At 39.7% G+C, this 22431-nt stretch overlaps 1 protein-coding gene and 1 long non-coding RNA gene across 2 annotated transcripts; both read right to left on the reverse strand.

Annotated features, from left to right (window-relative positions):
- Window positions 1–15579: 15579 nt before the first annotated feature.
- Window positions 15580–18901, reverse strand: LOC145090394 (uncharacterized). The gene is made up of 11 exons (XM_079028629.1): window positions 18552–18901; window positions 18094–18462; window positions 17852–18018; window positions 17553–17611; window positions 17321–17395; window positions 16630–16816; window positions 16405–16549; window positions 16131–16196; window positions 16003–16049; window positions 15864–15944; window positions 15580–15761 (listed from the first exon to the last, which is right to left on the reverse strand). Exons 2-5 carry the CDS (start codon window positions 18230–18232, stop codon window positions 17383–17385), a joined length of 378 nt encoding a protein of 125 aa, XP_078884755.1. The 5' UTR covers window positions 18233–18462; window positions 18552–18901; the 3' UTR covers window positions 15580–15761; window positions 15864–15944; window positions 16003–16049; window positions 16131–16196; window positions 16405–16549; window positions 16630–16816; window positions 17321–17382.
- A 96-nt stretch (window positions 18902–18997) lies between these two features.
- Window positions 18998–20193, reverse strand: LOC145090395 (uncharacterized). Its single transcript, XR_013701537.1, has 3 exons — window positions 19997–20193; window positions 19645–19710; window positions 18998–19115 (listed from the first exon to the last, which is right to left on the reverse strand). It is a non-coding gene; the product is annotated as an uncharacterized LOC145090395 (long non-coding RNA).
- Between the last annotated feature and the right edge of the window lie 2238 nt (window positions 20194–22431).

The following is a 22431-nucleotide window of genomic DNA, read 5'->3' on the forward strand; positions in this document are numbered from 1 at the left end:
ATTACCACCTTCAAACCAATAGCCAAAGCGAACGAACCATTCAAACAATCAAATTCATGTTCTGAGCCTGAGTGTTTGAATTCTTCAATTCATGGGATACCCAGTTGCCCTTGATTAAATTCTCATGCAATAACAGGTATCACACGAGCATCAAGGATGCTCTTTTCAAAGCTCTTTATGATCGTAAATGTAGATCACTCATCAGTACTCACACGGGACTGGAAAACTATTCGCGAGACGACAGAGAAGATAATCCAAATCAAAACTTGACTTCAAGCATCGCGAGACCGACATAAGAGCTATGATGACAAGCGGCGTAAGCCATTAGGATGTCAAGACGGGCATCATGTGTTATTAAAGGAATCTTCTTGGAAAGGAATGATTCGCTTTAGGAATCGAGAAAACTAAACCCACGATACATCGGGTTGTTCGAGATTCTTGCCCGGATTGGTCCAAAGACTTATAGGTTGCAATTGCTTGTAGAGCTCAGCAGAGTACACCGCGTGTTCAGTGTCTCGAATCTGAAAAGTGCCTATCAGGAAAAAATCTTATCATTCCTTTATAAGGGATCAAAATAAACAAGAATCTCTTGTTCACCGAAGAACCAGTCGAAATCATAGATAAAGAAGTGAAGCATGCGAAGCAGAGTCGCATTCCAATTGCTAAGGTTTGATGAAATGCCAAGCGCGGATCAGAATTCAAATGGGAATACGAAGACTAGATTAAGCAGAAGTACCCTCGCCTATTCTCTCATTCACGTACCTATCTTTCGAAAGAATTTCGGGACGAAATTCCCTCTAATGGGGGGATGATGTTACAACTAGCATTTTGCTAGGAAATTCTATTACATGTGTGATGATGATGATGTTATGTTTCAATTATATTCACTGTAATGATATTTCAAGATGAAGTCAAGCACAAGCCCCTGGACGTTTCCGCCATCTGGTTTGGGGGTGTGACAATGTCAAAGTATGACAACTATGCTCTTCCCAAATCTCGTGGAACAAGCTCTCCACATGAAGATAATATTCCACGATTCGATCGAGGAACATGAGATCATGCTTCACTTCCTCCACCTCCTCCTATTGTTCTCTCTAACCTACAAGTTCAAAGGCTTGAAAAGTTCAAACTCACTCAAGCCCTTTTGGCAAGTAAACATGAAGAAGGAAAGTCAGTGTGTGCACACATCCTAGAGATGAAGTAACACATTGATAGGTTTAGAATGTTGGGATCTGTTGTCTGTGACGAGTTGGCTGTTGACTGGGTACTTTAGTCGCTTCCTGACTCATATAGTGAGTTCGTAAGAGAGTAATATATGATGAACCTCGACGTGACCCTCATCTATCTCACCTATATGCTTATTGCTACTGAATCAGCAATGATTTGGCGCATTGGAAAAGCAAAGTTGATTGGTGGATCTGCCTTCCAAAACTCTATGGGTATAGGCAATGGAAACGAAAGGCATGCCATGGTCGAAAAGTTTGATCATAAGAGAAAGGAAAAGTCTAAAGTAGTTCCGTGTGCTGTTCCAAAAGAGTCAATTTGCTTTTATTGCCAAGAAAAGGGGCATTGGAGACGAAGTTTCCTAGTCTACCTGAGAGATCTAAGAGATGGGAGAGTCAAGACGTATGGCTCTACTTCAGGTAAAATCCACTATCTAACTCCGTTAAGTTCCTATTCATTCATTCTTAATACAAAATGTGATAAGATTACATTTGAATGTTTTGCATAATCAGAAAAAAAAGAGGAAGCTTGATGGAAGAGCAAGATGAGTCTGATCACGAAGAAATGGATCACAATCGCATGGATTCGAAGATCAAATTTTGAGCTTAGGAAGTTATGATAGAGTTGTTAGGAATATTTGATTACATAGTTTTTCAGTTGATTTTGCATTGTAAGGACATGTTTTCCGCTGCTTTTATAAAATAAATTTTTATTTATCTTATTTATGTATATCCATGCAATGAAATCGTTGTGAAAAATTGATGTTTGTGTATTTCTATAAATGGATGTGATTCTTAGTTATGTTATTTATGGTAGTGTCAAAATTTTCTTAGTAAGGAAAGATTCCCATCACCCAAGTTTCAATTAGACATAAACTTGGAATCATATGATTTGAATCACGTGATATATGGAAATCTGGGTACTTAGAAAATTAAGACTAATTCCTTGATCACACAAGTATGTGAGTCAAGTAAAGGACTAAAGGAATAGAACACAATGTTGTGCACTAGTCAAGTCCACCACAAATAACAATAAGACTATTCATCATAATTTGCTAAAAGTCTAGTGAATGTGGTTATACTTACAAGATTAAGTGTAATTCTGAATCATTGAAAAGTTTCAATGAATAGCAGAACGAATAAGAAGAATCAATGAAGGCAGAAAGATAAAAGTTTATCCAATCTAAGAAGGGAGAGTACTTTTGTATTAGATTTTATGATCATCTTAATGATTAAGAACCATATCATAATTGATCCTCTAAGGACATCTTAGTGCACTAGTATGGCTAAGAAGAGGAATCAGAAATTGTTGAAATGGTTAAATCAAAAAATAGGATGAATCATACTTCGTCCCAATATCAAGTCTTAGAGTTATATACCAAGATTGTGAATTGAGTGAGAAGTCTTAAGAAGGTTTATAACACTCAACAAATGTGGAGTTTGGAAAAGTTTTCTTATTCTTGCACATTTGAAATTGCTAAGTTGTGCTGACTTTGATAAGACAAAGACCAACTAGGACCAATTATGTGAAGTGTTTTGTCTTGATAAGAACTACACTAACTCTTGAATATTTGTTTTGTCTAGGAAAGTTTCTTGACAAGAGAATCATGTATGTCAAGAGGTCAGTGGTAGTTTTAATGATCTTGAAAAATGTTTCAATAACTAATCAAGAATAAACCTTATCAATCATCACTAGCACACGACTTGAGGTTTATAACCTATCATGCTGACATTATTTTGTTTATGTGCCATTCCAATTGAGTTAACTATGCATGTGAGTTCTATGAGTTCTCATTTGAACGCATAAAAGGCAAGCACCTTGATCAATGAAAAATACGTTGATAGGAAAGGGTGAGCTTCTTAACTACTTGGAAGACATGGTGGGCACTCGTGTTACCATAAGGCAAGAAATCAAGATTGAGAAAGTTCAGTCCATATGAGTTTGGATTTGTCGCAAACTTTGGTTTTGGAAAATTCACATGGATAGGAACACATACACCATAAAATCTAAGTGTCATAAGATTTCCCTCCTTCATGAAAATGATTGTGAGGAAATGCTTTCACTAAGAGAGATTTGAAGGAGCTAGCAGTTGTGTAAATTGTGAGATTTGGCAATTAGTCTGAACATTTGGGACTTAGTAACATAAGTTCTGAATTTGTCTAGACACACATGTGAGCTTTCTAAGGCAAAGGTGTATAAGGTTAAGAAGCTTAGATAAAGGCTTATCAAAGCATCTGGTACAAGAAATATGAACTTCAGAAATTCAATAAGTATTGTTTTCTGGAAGTTCAGTTGTTTTCTAAATACATGTCAAAGCTAGTGGGAGCATAAGTGTTATGCTTATATGATAATAATCATCATGATATTGGGAGCATAAGTGTTATCCTTATATGATAATAATCATCATGATAGTGGGAGCATAAGTGTTATGCTTGTATGATTATTATGGCAAGTATTGCAAGTTAGCAATATTAATTATAGAAAACAAGAGTTATACTTTGCAAAGTCGTAAGGGTTGAAAAGTTGTTTTGCTATAATTAAGGGAGAGAATATTATGCTTCATTTCAAATCTAAAGGCTTAGATTGCGGAATGTTAATGAATTTAGTCAAGGATACAGAGTGTGTTCTCAAATTTCGATTATGATTACGGCATCCCTCTTCATAGTTCAAATTGTGAGAACGTGACACATAAAATATTATGGCAGAAGATTGATAAAGTATCACATCTTTATGTAAGATATTATGCATCGTGTCCCATACGCTTCGGGTATAGGATCGATTGCAAATGCTATAATATTTGACCATTCTAAAATTTTCCAAATGTCTAGTGCATTAAGCGGGAAAAAGGACTAGAATCGGTTTTGACTAAAATAATTAAACAACTATCAAACGACGATCCAAAGTTCGCTGAAGATTGGTTGCTTGTGGGTAGTTGGATGTATGGTATTGGATGGACCATATCGACATTATTATGAATAGATAAGATTCTATTAAGAATGAGTTGTCATATGGCAAATATGGAAATGTTTCCATATAGGGAGTTGGATATTGAGAATCTATGTCTAGAATAGAAACATTTATGCAAGAAGGATGTTCAGAGGAATGTACTTTGAGTGAGAGACATCATATCTATAGAATTGTTTCTGATAGAGATTGGCCAAGTTTTGATGATTTTGAGCTATGACTTTACGAAAGGATCATTGCATAAAATGTTAGAATCTAGCATATTCTATAAGTGACAAGAATTTGATATTCTTATACTTATGATAAGGATTGGGAGTTATGAAATGAGTATGATTGGAAATGTGTTCGTTTGATCTATTTCACAAAGTAAGGACCATAAGTAAACATTGTGTGCATGCTAAGAGCATGGGACAATTATAGTAATAATTCAAGTAATAAGTTAATTAACCGAAACAACAAATAATGAGTAATCGATATGGTGATAAATAAAAGATGTTTTATTTATACTCAAAGGTTAGGGACCATATAGGATTAGTATTATACTTGTGTTTCAATTTGCGTGTTTTGACTTCCTAAATAATTAATTATTTCAAAATAATCAAATTATTCGAATGGTCCATAGTCATTCATATGTTGGAAGTAGGTATGAATGAAGACTGTCATGAATTGGTTTGTAGTTTGTCTAAAGTGTATTAGACATAGCAAAGGTTTGCTGCAACGTTCATGAGTGCTTATGAATATGATTTGAGCATTGGATTAACCCCACACTCACTTGGATCACTTCATGGATTTTATCACGAGTGATTGTGAGTCGATAATATTGTATATTCTTGAAACTGAGACGTGTGAGTTGTTATTTGTTAGTCGGTTGCACATTGATGATAAGTAAGCGCACCAGTAACTTGGTGTTATAAAACTTATTGTTGTGTGATTCGATGAGTGAATACAAGCAAGCATTGAGTCGAAGTTTATCCGTTCCTTTTTCCCAAAGTGGGATAAAAGGGATATCTGTGGGCCCCTCGATGATTTAGTGATGACACCCTAAGCGCTTGGCCAAGTCGGGACTAATTTGATGTGTTCAATTGTAGTCTGTTATCAGTCGTCATAAATCGGAAATTGGGAAACAACACATAGACAGATAGAATGATTTAAATCCATGTCTCAGTCTATACGATATTTAAAAAGGAGGAATATGTGATCCCTTATCTAAAGGACATGTATCTGATAAGATCAGAGTTGACAGCGGCTTTTGAAAGCTACGATTACGGATCGGGATCTGAAGTCACATGCATAATAGTTATTAGACTTATCCAAGTGAGAGAGACTATTGGATTAGTGTCTAATTCCATAACTATTTTGGTATGTATTTGACCTGATGGTGCATGGTCCTTTTGGGTTGCCTTCACCAAAGCAACTTGATAGGATGAATTATGGAGAGAGAGGATTAATTATGATTTATTAATATATTATGAAAATGATATATTAAAGGAGAAATCATATTTTTTAATTAATATTAGTCAATAATTAATTAAGAATTAATTTTGTGGCTAAAAGATATTAGTTAAACTTAAGGGACTAGAACTGTCAATTGTGTGATAGTTGAATATTGGGCTAATGGACTCCATAGAGGATGGAATGGACGAATTTTATAGGGAAATCCATTAGAAATCGTCCAAGGCCTCTAAGGAGGGAGTCCATGGGCTGCTTAGGGCCTAAGCAGTCAAATTAGGGTTGATGAGTGCTTATGAATACGATTTGAGCATTGGATTAAACCCACGCTTACTTGGATCACTTCATGGATTTTATCACGAGTGATTGTGAGTCGATAATATTGTATATTCTTGAAACTGAGACGTGTGAGTTGTTATTTGTTAGTCGGTTGCACATTGATGATAAGTAAGCGCACCAGTAACTTGGTGTTATAAAACTTATTGTTGTGTGATTCGATGAGTGAATACAAGCAAGCATTGAGTCGAAGTTTATCCGTTCCTTTTTCCCAAAGTGGGATGAAAGGGATATCTATGGGCCCCTCGATGATTTAGTGATGACACCCTAAGCGCTTGGCCAAGCCGGGACTAATTTGATGTGTTCAATTGTAGTCTGTTATCAGTCGTCATAAATCGGAAATCGGGAAACAACACATAGAGAGATAGAATGATTTAAATCCATGTCTCAGTCTATACGATATTTAAAAAGGAGGAATATGTGATCCCTTATCTAAAGGACATGTATCTGATAAGATCAGAGTTGACAGCGGCTTTTGAAAGCTACGATTACGAATTGGGATCTGAAGTCACATGCATAATAGTTATTAGACTTATCCAAGTGGGAGACTATTGGATTAGTGTATAAGTCCATAACTATTTTGGTATGTACTTGACCCGATGGTGCATGGTCCTTTTGGGTTGCCTTCACCAAAGCAACTTGATAGAATGGATTATAGAGAGAGAGAGAGAGGGTTAATTATGATTTATTAATATATTATGAGAATGATATATTAAAGGAGAAATCATATTGTTTAATTAATATTAGCCAATAATTAATTAAGAATTAATTTTATGGCTAAAAGATATTAATTAAACTTAAGGGACTAGAACTGTCAATTGTGTGATAGTTGAATATTGGGCTAATGGACTCCATAGAGGATGGAGTGGACGAATTCTATAGGGAAATCCATTAGAAATCGTCCAAGGCCTCTAAGGAGGGAGTCCATGGGCTGCTTAGGGCCTAAGCAGTCAAATTAGGGTTTCCTTGTTAGATAAACCTAATAGCCTCACTATTTAAGGATCCCTAGGGCACCAAAAACGTGGCTAAGAGTCTCCTTAGGGTTTCCAACCATTTTTGGGTGTCTCTCTTCTTCTCCTTCTTCATCCTCTTGCTCTTGGTGTTTGTGAGCCATTAGAGGAGTGACACTTGTGACTCTAAGTTTTATAAAGCCATTCCAAGGAGGATTTGAGATTGATATTGCTACATAACAATCAAGGTAAGATCTAAACCCTATTCTTATGTTAATATTGATTATCACATGCTAGATCTAGGGTTTAAAGTCTTGGATGAATTGCATGTACAATAGAGAAACCTAGATCCAAGCATTAGGGTTTGCATGAGCACATAGGATGTTCTTATGGCCAAAACCCATCAGAGATTTCTATGTGTTTTGTGATATGCATGTTACAGAGTTTTCAGAATTTGGACCGTAAGGCCCACAGAGTTAAGGCCAGAGGGACCACCAGAGTTATGGGACTGGAAGGTCCCACTGAGACACATGTGGTATTTTGGGGAACTCACTAAGAAATTATGCTTACAGTGTGGTGTTATGTTTTTCAGGTACCAGTGAGGATCGCAGGAAGGCGTCGGTTAGATCAGTACACACTCGAGGAGCTTTTACATATTTTGATCATGGGATGTGATGTTACGAGTTGATGATGTGATACAATGATGTTTTTATGACAATTATGGATGGAGATGTGTTTTTATAAATTTGAAAATTTATTTGAAAATTTGGGTGTTACAAGTTGGTATTAGAGCCTTGGTTTGAGGGATTCGGGTGCACCTTCGGCGTATCTAAACTCAAACTGAGGATTTGAGAGATTTTCAAAATAAAATTCACAAAATTTTTATCAAGAATAAAAAGCTTTTGAAAGAGTAGAGCAGAGCAGTGTGTACGATCAGCCAGCGCCCGAACGGTGATTTCCCAAAATACTCTTACATTATAAGTTATGAGATATGTTATGATATGATATGTATGCTAGAGTAGGCTAGGTATTCTTATTAGGACTAGAGTGGCCTGATTTGTGATGCCTTAGCCTAGGGATTTTGCTGCTAGGAGATGCTTGAGAGTGAATAGATAGCAGCGAGGAGCTTATGAGAGACCTGCTATAGAGTAGACTATGTATAGAGAGAGTAGAGTACTTGGGACTTGGGATCCTAGGAGGAGGACTTTGGGGTGAATATTAATGTGGTGTGGACGGTAGTATTGGGACCGTACTACCGAAGGCACCAGATCAGTGCGTAGCCCAAGTAAGAATCTTTAGGGTACCAGGGATCAAGTAGGAATAGGATATCGAGTGTGTGTACGCTCGAGCGAGTCTCTGATATCTTGTGTTGTATTTCAGAGAGACATCATGGTTGGTACATGCCACAGGCCAGGGACTAGCGAGGGGGTGTGAGCGATGAGGAGCTCCGCTAGATGATTCATGATGAGGTGGCTGCAGCCATCCGCGCTGAGATTCCAGAGATGTTCGGGACTATCAAGACCACAGGGATTGAGACTTTTGATGAGTGGTATGCTGCTCTTACTGATGTTGTTGTTGTTGCAGCCACTGCAACCGCTGTTGATGCCAGGCCGCAGGGGGATGATGCGTTGTTGTGTCGGGAGTTCCGCAACACGAAGCCACCGGAGTTTGATGGGACTCAGGATCCGATAGCCGCGATGAGGTGGATCTCTTACATTGAGGGGTGCTTCTACACATGTTCATGTCCGGAGCATCTGAGAGTTCGGTTCGCGCTGAACCAGCTTCGCTTGGGGGCGAAGGATTGGTGGAAGTTTGTGACAGCGCACTATTCTTCTGTAGAGCTTGTTGCGGTGACCTGGGAGAGGTTCACCTCTATGTTTCGTGATGAGTATGTTCCCCCGGTGGAAAGGGAGCGTTTGGCCTAGGATTTCTTAACCCTCAAGCAGGGTACTGAGTCTGTTACTGTAATCACCAGGATGTTCCATGAGAGTGCGATGTTCTGCCCTGAGCACGTGTCTACTGAGCAGGCATGTATGAGTCGGTATTTGAGTATTCTGAGGAGGGATATACGAGAGTTCATGGCGAACTCTTCGTACCGAACATTTTCCGAGCTTCAGGAAGATGCTCGGAAGAGGGAGATAGAGCTGGACACTCAAGTTAGAGAGGAGGCGGAGTCTCAGGGGAGGGATCTGCGATCGGCTCAGTCCCAGCCGACAGCCAAGCGGGCCAAGCCCGCCGATTCGAGATCATGGAACCAAAAGGGCCATACTTGTGGCAAGTGCGGCAAGGGTCACGATGGAGTATGTAGAGCACGGTCTTGCTACAAGTGTGGCAAGGAGGGGCACATGGCCAAGGATTTCTCCAAGGGATTTGCAGTCTGTTTTCACTGCAACCAGACCAGACACCGGAAAGACGAGTGTTTGCAGTTGCGGGGGTCAGCACAGGGAGCATCACAAAGATCTGCCCCTGCTACCGTTCGAGCTACAGAGAGTCGGCCAGTGAAGGTTGAGGCGCCGAAGGCTCGCGGGAGGGCCTTCCAGTTGACAGCGGAGGAGGTCCGCGCTGCACCCGCTGTTGTGGCTGTTATGTATTATTCCATCTGTTTATTTTGAGTTGTGATGTTATGCTTATATTATGATAAGTGTAGGTACATTTCTTGTGTGTTCTGTACCTGCTTTGGTGTTATTTGAATCGGGTGCGAGTCGGTCTTTTGTGTTGTTAGCCTTTAGTCAGCACATCAGTATCCGTCGAGAGGCGTTGAGTTGACCTTTGCGAGTTTCCATAGCTAACGAGAGAGCAGTGTATGCCACAAATGTTATTCGAGGATGTGTACTCGGGATCTTCGGTGTGGAGTTTCCGATTGATTTGGTTCCGATTGCTATGGGTGATGTCTGTGTCATTGTGGGCATGGATTGGTTGAGCAGATTTGGAGTGGTTATCTACTGTGAGCGACAACTGGTGACCATACGAGACCCTAGTGGGGGAGTTCTTACGGTTTATGGCGAGGGTACCCATTCTGGGTCAACATTTTGTTCAGGCGCAAGATCGAGGCAGAGTCTACAGCAGGGTTGTAGTGGGTTTATGGCTAATGTGATGGATACAAGAGTAGGTGCGGAGAGACCGAGGTCGGTCGATGAGGTCCCTATAGTGCGTGAGTTCCCGGATGTTTTCCCTGAGGAGTTCTCGGGTGTGCCTCCCGAGAGGCAGGTGGAGTTCCGTATCGATTTGGTTCCGAGAGCAGCGGCTATCACCAAGGCGCCCTATCGCATTGCACCTCCATAGAGGAGTTGTCCTCGTCGTGGGGAGCGCCGATCCTTTTTGTCAAGAAAAGGATGGTTCACAACGGATCTGCATTGATTACTGGGAGTTGAACAAGCTAACGGTCAAGAACCGTTACCCCTTATCGAGGATCGACGATTTGTTCGATCAGTTGCAGGGAGCGTCTTGGTTCTCCAAGATTGATTTGAGGTCTAGATATCATCAGATGAGGGTGTGTGATGAGGATATTCAGAAGACAGCATTTAGGACTCGTTATGGGCATTACGAGTTCGTGGTGATGCCTTTCGGGCTCACCAATGCACCGGCGGCATTCATGGATGTCATGAACAAGGTGTGCAGGCCAATGTTGGATGGTTCTATAATCGTGTTCATTGATGATATATTGGTGTATTCGAGGTCTAGAGAGCAGCAGGCCTCATTCGAGGCACTTCTCCAGAGATTGTGTGAAGCCCCTGTAGTAGCCCTTCCGGAGGGAATGGAGGACTTCGTGGTATATTATGACGCATCGATATCGGGACTGGGTGCGGTGCTGATGCACAGAGGGCATGTGATAGCATATGTGTCGAGGCAGCTGAAGCCTCATGAGACGAGGTATCCTACCCACAATCTGGAGTTGGGGGTCGTGGTGTTCGCCCTCAAGATCTGGCGTCACTATCTGTATCGGGTTCGGTGTACCATATATACAGACCACAAGAGCTTGAAGTACCTGACGGATCAGCCCACCTGAACATGCGCCAGAAGAGATGGTTGGATGTTGTAAAGGATTATGAGTGTGAGATCCTGTACCACCTGGGCAAGGCTAACGTGGTAGCCGATGCCTTGAGTCGTATGGCAGAGAGTGCCCCATTGCGAGATGTTTGTTTGAGGTTGACAATGATGACCCCGGTGTTGGACACCATTAGGGAGGCCCAGGTAGAGGCCATGATACCGGAAAACTGCAAGCGAGAGCGGGTGATCGGGCAAATGTCTGAGTTCATTGCTAATATTCGGGGGCTTATGACCTTCCTGGGCCGGATTTGGGTGCCATTTAAGGGTGGGGCACGTGCCATTTTGATGGAGGAGGCGCACAGTTCGAGGTTTTCGATTCATCCCGGGGCCACTAAGATGTATTTGGACCTGAAAAGAGACTATTGGTGGCCCTGTAGGAAGAGGGATGTAGCATTGTTTGTAGAGAGGTGCTTGACCTGTCGTCAGGTTAAGGCCGAGCACTAGTGTCCACATGGCAAGTTGCAGCCGCTTGAGGTTCCCCAGTGGAAGTGGCAATAGATTTCCATGGATTTTATCACCAAATTGCCGAGGACTACGAGAGGCGTCGATGCAATTTGGGTGGTCGTCGACCGGCTGACAAAGAGTGCTCATTTTCTTGCTATCAGTGAGAGCTCTTCCACAGAGAGGCTGGCAGAGGTGTATATGAGAGAGGTGGTATCGCGGCATGGTGTGCCGATCTCGATCGTGTCAGATCGAGATCTGCGTTTCACTTCCAGGTTCTGGAAGAAGTTCCATGAGGATTTGGGTACTAGTTTGCATTTCAGTACCGCTTACCATCCACAGATGGACGGACAGAGTGAGCGGACGAATCTGACGCTTGCGGACATGCTTCGGGCATGTGTGTTGGACTTCGGAGGGAGTTGGGACACGTATCTGCCTTTGGCTGAGTTTTCCTATAACAACAGCCACCATTCGAGCATTGGTATTCCTCCTTTTGAGTTATTGTATGGGAGGAGGTGTCGGACTCCCATTTGTTGGGGAGAGGTACGGCAGCACTGAGATAGTGCTTCAGACGACAGAGCAGATACAACAGGTTAGACAGAGATTGCTGACGGCCCAGAGTCGCCAGAAGAGTTACGCGGATAGGCGTCGATCCGAGCTCGAGTTTCAAGTTGGAGATTTTGTACTCCTGAAAGTGGCTCCTTGGAAAGGAGTGATCCGATTCAGGAAAAGGGGCAAATTGGGGCCCCGGTACATTGGACCGTTTAGGTTAATCGCGAGGGTGGGCAGGGTAGCATATCGATTGGAGCTACCTGCGGAGTTGAGCCAGATTCATGATACCTTCCACGTGTCACGGTTGAGGAAGTGTATTTCCGACGAGTCAGCAGTGGTGCCATTGGAGGATATCCAGGTGCACACGGGTCTGAATTATATTGAGAGACCGATCACGATCTTGGACCGGAAGGTCAAGGTTCTGAGGAACAAGGAGGTGCCACTGGTTCAGGTCCAGTGGCAGCATCGGAAGGGATCAGAGCTGACTTGGGAGCCGGAGTCAGAGATGCAGGAGCAGCATCTGGAGTTGTTTCGGCATGAGACTTCCAGGGAGAAGTCTGGTTCTAGTGGGGGAGAATTGTAACATCCTGAAATCCAGGTAAAGCTATTATATCCTTCCATTTTTTCAAGTTGTCAAAAATGGTCCCTTGAAAGAGTTCTTGTAGCAAATGAGTATGCTGGCCGTACTGGGGAGTACGATGCGGGTACTCATGCGCTTAATTTGGACGCGGACTCACCTGGGTACGCTGGGAGTACCCAGGGTTACGCTGGGCGTAATGGGTCCAGACGGAAACCCTAATATTTGACTTATGCTCTATATAATGGATGCTAAGGCTCATTTCTCAGCCTCCATATCAGTGAGTGAAACCCTAAGAGAGCCTCCCATCATCCTTAGCTTGAGAGTGAGTGTTTTGGAGCTAAAAGTACCTTGTTGTGTTAGTGAAGAAGAAGGAGAGGAGCTTGTGGAGGCTAGAGCTTGAAGTGCAAGTTTGGATCTGAGATCTACAGAGGAAGGAGCTGCATTTGGAGGTATAAAGTTCAAAACTTTCCTCTTAATTTTGTCTTGATGTTGCATGGGCCATTTTAGGGTTAAAAGTCCCAAAGGTGGAGACTTTATGAGTGTAATGTGCCCCATGGACCTAGATCTGTCCCATTTCAGTGGTATTTGTGTTATATATCCATAAAGTTTCCATCTTGGTCGTGGATATGAGGTCATGCTTGAGTATTGAGCTTTCTAATGTTAGGAAATGGAGTATTATGGGTGTTAGTGACTTGTCCAGCCCGGCAAAGACTTAAAGTCACTGACTTTATGGATTAAGAGGGTTATAAATGGTCAGAACTAGAAGTTGGACGTGGGTCTTAACTGATTAAGACCCCAAAATGCTTAGAGTCTAAAACTGGGAGTTACGTGGGGCGTAATCCCAGTACGCGCAACGTAAGGGGTCGCACACCTCGTATTCTGTGAAGACACCGGGTACGCCCAGCGTACATGTTTGGTACGCGCAGCGTAACCCGGGGAGTTGACTTCTGTTGACTTTTAGGGTTTGGTCAATTTTGGGTCTTATGGCCATTAGAGGGGTAAAATAGTCTTTTACCCTTATGATAGTACTAAGAGAGGGAATAGCCTAGCCTTAAGGGATGTATTGATTTAGAGTGTTTATTTCATATGATTAGGTGGAGGCTAGATCAGATTTTACAGAGTTCGAGATTTTAGTGAGTTACCCGAGGTGAGTCTTCTCACTATACCTTACCTAGAGTGGTAATTAGAGTTATGTGATAGAGTATTTATATGTTTGTGCATGATGAGATTTCTATGTGTTTTGTGCTATGCATGTTACAGAATTTTTAGAGTTTGGACCGTAAGGCCCACAAAGTTAGGGCCAGAGGGATCACCAGAGTTATGGGACCGAAAAGTCCCACTAAGACACATTGACTAGAGGGTCAAACAGAGTTATAGCCTTGAGTGGCTAATATGTGTTGCATGTGGTATTTTCGGGAACTCACTAAGAAATTATGCTTACAGTGTGGTGTTATGTGTTTTCGGTACCAGTGAGGATCGCGGGAAGGCGCCGGTTTTATCAGTACACACTCGAGGAGCTTTTACATATTTTGATCTTGGGATGTGATGTTACGAGTTGATTATGTGATACAATGATGTTTTTATGACAATTATGGATGAAAATGTGTTTTTATAAATTTGAAAAATTATTTGAAATTTGGGTGTTACACATCACTCCCACCGAGGACTAGAAAGTATTCGTTGGCCCTCCGAAGGTACTTAAGAATATTCTTAATTGCGGTCCAATGTGCTTTGCCAGGGTTTTATCTGTTGACCATGCTCAGTGCGAAGGCCAGATCAGGGTGATTAAAAATTATAGCATACATAAATAAGCCAACTGTGGAAGCGTATGGTACTCGGCTCATCTCTGTTATCTCGGCTTCGGTACTTGGGTTTGAGTCTTACTCAACTTGGCATTACTTTGGATTGGTAACTCCCCATTCTTAGAATTCTCCATACTAAAACACTTTAGTACTTTGTCCAAGTAAGTATTCTGACTAAGTCCTATTAGTCTTTTACTTCTGTTTCTCACTATCCTTATTCCCAACATATAGGCAACGTCTTTGAGGTCCTTCATAGCGAAGCACTTCCCAATCCAGGACTTGACTTCCTGCAACGTCGGGATGTCGTTTCCTATGAGTAGTATGTCGTCGACATACAATATGAGGAAACTAACTATACTCCCACAGGCTTTGACATATACACATGATTCATCCTCGCTTCGCAGAAAACCAAACTCTTTGACTTTCTCATTGAAACAAATATTCCATCTGCGAGACACTTGCTTCAATCCATAAATGGATTTTTCAAGCTTGCACACTCTATTGGGATGCTTCGTATTGACAAAACCTTCTGGCTGACTCATATAAACATCCTCAGCCAACTTCCCATTAAGGAAAGCGATATTGACATCCATCAGCCATATGTCATAGTCATGAAATGCAGCAATGGCCAGCATCACCCTAAAATACGTTATCTTCGCAACCGGTGAGAAGGCCTCATCATAGTCAACTCCGAGAGTTTGAGTAAAGCCCTTCGCAACCAATCGCGCCTTATAAGTGCGCACATTCCCATCCATCACTACTAGAAAAAAAGCCGTTTACGACGCTCATTACGCGTCGTAAAGGGCTCAGACGACGCACAAATGCGCGTCAAGGAAGGCCCTGTCATAAAGAGAGTTTTGCGCGTCGTCTATAGACGACGCGCATTTACGACGCTCATTTACGACGCGCAATTACGACGCCCGTTTACGACATGCAATGCGTATCAAGAAAAGCCTTGTCATAAAGGAAGACTACACGCATTCGCGTGTCGTAACCTTACGACGCGCGTGTTAATGACACGCAATGCGTATCAAGAAAGCCCCTGTCAAGAAAGGCCATGTCATAAATGAAGATGACACACATTTTTGCGTATCATAATTTTAAATGTTTAAAAAAATATTATTTAGAGATTTACTAATTTTCAAATTAAACTTGTATTTAATGTCTCATAATAGAAAATAAAATATCATATAGAAAAAATACAATCCATTGCATAAAATTTAATGTCATACAAATAATCATATACAAAAAATACAATCCATTTTATAAAATACAATCCCTAACTATCTAACCTATTATTACATTGCTATTAAGGGACACCTTGTTTCATATATCATGTAAAAAACAAATCCTCCATGTCAAAAAATTGGTTGTTGTCCATCGAGTGTAGATGACAAATAATGACTTGAACATTAGCTGAAACCAAAAAAAAAATTATTAATCACACAACCAAAAAGCTGAAACCAAAAAGCTTTTAATTACACAAGAAACAACACATCATCATGAGAAACTACTAACCTGCCCTGAATGGAGGAATTAGTTTTCTCCAGGCAACTTTGTTGATGTGGACAGATAAAAGTTATAGCATGTCCTAACAAGCTGCAAATAATACATATCAAAATTATTAGCAACTAAAAAAGCAACAAAAATAACATACCTCTTCAGCCAGATTCAGGAACTTTCATTGATGTCTCCCACATATCTCTGTTTTAATAAATCATTAGTTTGTTTAATATATACAGCTACAGTTGTAATTTTTATCTAGAATTAAAATTACCAACTTACTTATAAGGCTTCATAGTTGCAGCTTTGTTTCCTTGTATCCACACTTTAAGTAAATACTCATAGAAACTGCACAAAGTTACATTTTTACAAAACTTAATATACTGAAGATCATAACACCCTATGCAGCAAATAAGTTATATAAAGATCATTAAGAATATTTGAGAATCATCTGCAAGCAAACATAAGTAGACAAAATCTGGGTATTAATTAGATAAATATCCCGTTTAGTTAACCTAGATAATAATCACCCAAATAGAGCTCTGTCTCAGTTTACCTTAGTTTTAGCCATCATTTGTGGCTCAGCCTTCTCAACTTCAGCTGATGATATAAAGGTTTATTACCTCAATTGTATTCCCATTAATTCCTTCACTCGTTCCTTCAATCTCCCCACTGTTTTATAAACGAGCTATTGTTTCCACCTGTGTGAGTTCCCATCAATATTGTTTCCATCTTCATAAAAGACTTACAAGATGATCTTAGAAAGGTCGAGAAGACTTACAAGATGAACTACAGGATGTGCATAAACACCTCCATGTGGATAGAAAGCAGCATATGGTGGCATCAGATGCTGATTTTGTGATTTTGCAAGTATAAAAAAGTCAACAGAAACGCTCACCGTTTCGTGTAGAGCCCTAAGACACCTGTCAAATTTAAACTGAACTTCATCTGCAATTACCAATGCACCCCTGGAGAAGAAGAAGAAGAAGAAGAAGAAGAAGAAATGTTATATAATTCTTTTATCATTTATGTTTAATGAGTATAATAATAAGAGCAGAAAGTGAAAGATGGAAGAAAATGAGCTACTTACTTATTTTTTTAATTGTTATTTTGTCAAATCAAAGAATAATTTATAAACTAATATTCTCAAATGCTACTTACTTATTTTTCAAGAAATTTAATATTTTATATGGAATATTTCTATCAGGTATAGACTAGGAAATAACATACAAAATTGACACAGTGATATCAAATTTTGACCCGTGCTCATGAGTAGGAGGACTCTTGGAGCAGATTTCTCAGCCATTCCCACACTAATTTTGTAACCTCTCAATTCATAATATGATCAAACATTAAAAAAAAATTAGAAGGCTTCTTTATACTAATCTATATCCTATTCCCAATTGCTATTTATTAAATATTATTCTGTTTTCACAAAATAGATGTCAAGTAAAAGTGGAGGTAAGGGATACCAGAAAGGTCAGCAGGCTCTGGGCGTTGTACTCATGAATGGTTTTCGCACTGAATAGATTTCTTATAGCATCATCCTGCATCCAGATAAATGGAAAATAAAAAAAAAACAAAACAAAAAAAAAGATAGAAGAAGAAGAAAAAAAAAAGAAGAATAGGAAGAAACAAAGCCTAAGGGATGAGGTTAGGTAACACATGGGTAATGTATAAACATAAGAAAAAGCAAATATTGACCTGAATATTAAAGAGGATGGTTGCAGGGTCATTGTATTCATTTTCCTTGGTACAAAAAACTACAAATAAAAAGGGTAAACCCATCAGGGGAAATTAAAAGAAAGCCATTAGTTTTGCACTATTTTTATTCTGTTTATTGTGAGAAAAAAATTACAACATGAACACCTTGACAGTCTTTTTTGTGCTTAAACTCATAATACACTTCAACAACATAATTTTACAGATAACAAAAATAAATTTGTACTAGTTTAGGTTAGTTTATTTTTATTGTGTATAAAAATAAAAAAAAATGACCTTACATTTACATAATTCCCATACATTCCTGGTGCACGAAGACATTCAATAGAAGCATCTGAAGGAAGTGGTTTGCTACATGATATTTGTGAGCAAGGCATCCAAGACCAGGGTTTGTTGTGATCTGTGAATTCCATTTCTGCTACTGTTGTCACCATGCTCATCTTCACTTCTTCATAACATGTGAAAACAAATGTCTCAATGATACTGAAGATATTGTAATAAAAGGCTTTGTATAAATTAATACCTGAAGATAGTGATCGATGAAGGAAATGTGTCAAGTAATTAGCTTTTGCCATTTGGATGACATTTTGGTCAGAGGAAGAAAGAGAATCCAAAAGCTTATGTGCATTAATGGCAGTTTGAGTGTCTTCACTGTTGGACATGGTGACCAAAAGTAGAATGCATCCCTAAATTTTTTATTTGACCCGTTATAAATTAAACAACAAATATAACCCGTGTCCATCTGCTGGTCAAATCTACTACATCTAAGAAAATTCAACAAGTGGGTCACTAATACACTAGTTAAGATATCTAAGTAGTATTGTAGTTTGGAAAGTAGTGGCACCATACTCTTGAGTCTTGACACAATTCTTTAATAGATGCCCAACCAAACCTGTACAAATATTCAACTATCGAGTTAATATATATGTAATGTTGTCTTCAAATGAATATGAAGAAAAGTGGGAAGTGAAAATCACAAACCTGGAGGCACAAAACCCTTTGGTATGAAAACCAGGAGAAAACTAGCAGTGAACAAGGTCAGGTTCGAAAGGGCTTCTATTCTCAAAACCAACCATTCCAAGGTTGCATTTGAGAAAATGAAAGTACTTACATCTGTATCCACTAGCCTCATATAGTCCTTACAGAACCTGTCTTGCATCTTGAATGCTCGTGTAATTACACAAATGAGAAAAAACGTACAGATTTGGAGACAAATCCAACAGATCCAGGCCTATAAAGTTTGCATTGAATAATGTTATCAATTGTTCCTGTAGTGTCACCAATTTTGAAAGCTCCAGCTTGTATACCACCAACAGTTGCTGGCCCAATAACAACCTGCAAAATCATTATTGTTGATATATAATATAAAATATTTATATGTTGAAAGTGAAAATTTAGAATGTGGGTCCCATTCCATTTACCTTGTTATTTGCTCTTGCGTATATGATCAATTCCTTGGTGTCAGATTCAGGAACACCTTCAGCTATAATAGCCACAACTCTAATGGTGGGCTGTTTGAGGGCAAGATTGGATGAAGCAGTAGCACTGTTGTAAAATAAGGAACGAATGTCATGAAACAATTGTTTTGTTGAGAATTTTTGTATTTTTAATTGACATGATGTGGTGTTGATGTGTTGTAGTATGATTTAGTGGGTTTATGTTTATTAAAACTATTTTTATCAATATAGTAACCAAGTTTCTGTTTTGCTCCAATTTTGAAACAGTAGGTGTAAATTACAAAAATGGTCCCTGGCTATAGAGAATTTTTGCAAAATTGGTCCTACTAAGTTTTTTTTTTTTTGCAATTTTGGTCCTTATTTGAAGTGTAACATTTTGGTCCCTGTTCCAAGTACAATAAGTATATTATCCTTTTCAGAATTTTTATAAATGTTTGTTGATGTCACTAACCAACAACCGAGTTCTTGAAAAAAAACGTTTGTGGGGGAATAATCAATATCATTACTTCTTGTAACTTGAAAACTTTTAATAAATATAAAATTTGCTATTTTTAAGTCAAATTGATAGAAAGATTTAAGAATGATATAAAAGTAAAAACTTAAAAATTAAAACTGACCTTTTGTAGGACGCGAAATTAATAAATACATCTGCAGTAGGATGTGCAGCTCAAGCAACTTCAACTCTGCAAAAGCATAGAGCAACTTAATAGAGAAGCTGAGGGTTAGATGATTAGATCCTAACTTTTTTACAAATTTACCCTCATCTATTATCTATTCCATTTCTCAAATACTTCAGTAACATCATTTTCCAGACACTACTTAATGGATAGTTGTTGTCTTGTTGATCATGGGAAATCAACTTGAGAGTTATCATTTGAATTTATGAAAACATGTAAAGATAAAAAAGTGAATTCGTCAGAAGAAAGTAAATATGTTACCATTTGAATTTAGTTAATTTTTTTATCTTACCCTTGTCAGAATTCGTCCAACTGGAGTAGAGTCAAAGAATACCATGGGGGCACGTGTAATTGAATCAGTAAATTTAGTAAAGAATGATTTGGAGGCATATTGTTCCTTTCTCAGACTCACCAACAACACGCGAGTTTAAACTTCATGTTGTGTAGTCACAACAATCAGAACATGATAAATTTAAAGCCTTACAGCCCCTGTATCTGCAATAATCAAACATCACAAATATTGATCAACCAAATATTCAATCTGTGTTCTCACCTGAACAAATATTCATCAACAAATAAAGCCACAAAAACCTGTGTTGATACAATTCCCATATCAAAAGTCTATAATGATTTATTTGTGACTAAACCCTTCCAGTCACTTACAAAGTACACAACATAAAGGGTTTTAACTATCAAGTGCACAAAACAAAATCACGCATTTCATTCCGTGCCAAATTATGTCAATCATCTAAAATATTGTAAAATACTAAAATATTATAAAAGACTACAGATGAATCACCTTTGGAAATCTCAAAAGAACAAAACTTGTAGTAAGATGAAATTGAATACAGATCGAGCTCAGATTGGTACGTATCTCTTCAAAATCTGCTTCCCCGTCATGACTAATCCCACCGCTATTCCACCAATAGCTCCGGCAACAGCTGTCGACCTAAGGCCGGACGTCGTTTTGTAAAGCACTCCAGTCGCTAATCCAGCCACCACGCCCCAGTCGCTAATCCAACCACCACACATTTCATTCCAGTTAACCCTAAGTTTCATGGTGTCTCTAGCCTCAGAAGCCTTCATACCCTCTACTAAACCTTTCCCGGCGCCAACTACTGCACTGCTGAGGTAACCAATACCGGTGTAGTATGTCAGGTTTTCGCCCCATGAACGTCGTTGAGAGATGGATCCTCTTGAAAGAGGTATTCAGGAGATGTGGGAGGTTTATACAGGGTTTGTGCGGAGACTCTATAAGATCTTGGTAAGGATTGTATAGTTGACGGTTTTCGTGGTGGTCGCCGCTTTCGTTTTGATCTGAAGATCACGGTTAGTAATACATGTCGTAGTTAGGGCTACGATTAGGGTTTCGATCTTTCAAGAATCTGATTCCAAAGGAGAGAGAGATAGAGCAAGAGAGAGAGAGAGAGAGAAGAACTGCTTAAAGAACTATTAGGGTTTTTTGGTAGAGGATTTTAGAGGCGGGGTGTTTAATTTTTTTGGGATTTCATTCCCCCCGGGCTATTAAAAATCAGAGACCGCGCCTTCCTTAAAAAAAATATAAAGCGACACATTTACACGACGCACATTTTTATGATAGGTGCCCTCCGTGTTTTTAATTTTTTTTCTTGGACACTAATTTTAGGGCGCGCACAAAATGCGTGTTCTCTGTCCTTCAAATTTTGCAAAACTGACATTATTTTTTAGGGCACGCACAAATGCGCATCCTCTATCAGCGAGTGTCATTGTTTGCGCGTCATTAAAGGGTTGTTTTCTAGTAGTGCATGTCGATCTTCTTCTTGAAGATCCACTTGCACCCAACCATCTTACGACCTGGCACATTATCAACCAAATTCCAAACTAGGTTGTCATACATGGACTGAATCTCGCTTTCCATAGCCTCTTTCAATTTCGCAGACTCCGGGCCTTCCATCTCTTCCTTATAGTTGTTAGGTTCGTCCAAAGTCAATAGTGCACTATCACTAATGAACGTACTCTTCTGTGGTAATATGAAAACCATAAAACTGGGTTGAACCCTAACTCTTTCATTACGTCTAAGAGATAAGGACTCGTTAATCGGTTCAACCAGAGTTTCCTCCTCGGGTTGAGCGCCAGTGTTAGAGGTTCCTTCATCGCTCGACTCTTGAAGCTCTTCAAGATCAATTTGCATCCCACTATCCCCTTAGCTTATGGGTTCTCATTCTCGGAAAAAACCCATCTCCTCGCAACGAAGACAACATTGTCACTCGGACTATAGAAGAGATATCTAAAGGACTTCTGTGGGTAGCCCATGAAAATACACCGCTCATTACGAGGCTCGAGCTTGTCGTGAGTCTCTCGTCTTATGAAAGTCTCACAGCCCCAAACCTTGATATGTGCCAACGAGGGAGCTTTCCCTGTCCACATATCGTGAGGTGTTTTGGCAACCTTCTTCGTAAGGACTAAGTTAAGGATATGGGCAGCAATCTCTAAGGCATACCCCCAGAATGAGTTAGGTAGCGAAGCACGACTCATCATGGAACAAACTATGTCTAGCAAGGTTCGATTACACCTCTCAACCACAACATTCAACTGCGGTGTCCTAGGTGGCATCAATTGCAAAATGATTCAGCATTCCTTGAGGTAGTCCTGGAATTCAAGACTTAGGTACTCTCCACCTCGATCGGATTGATGCATCTTGATTTTCCTGCCCAACTGATTCTCCACTTCTTGTTTAAACTCTTTGAA

This window comes from Lactuca serriola, chromosome 2, assembly GCF_051521515.1.
Source record: "Lactuca serriola cultivar US96UC23 chromosome 2, Lser_US96UC23_V15, whole genome shotgun sequence".
Classification (NCBI taxonomy): Eukaryota; Viridiplantae; Streptophyta; class Magnoliopsida; order Asterales; family Asteraceae; genus Lactuca; species Lactuca serriola.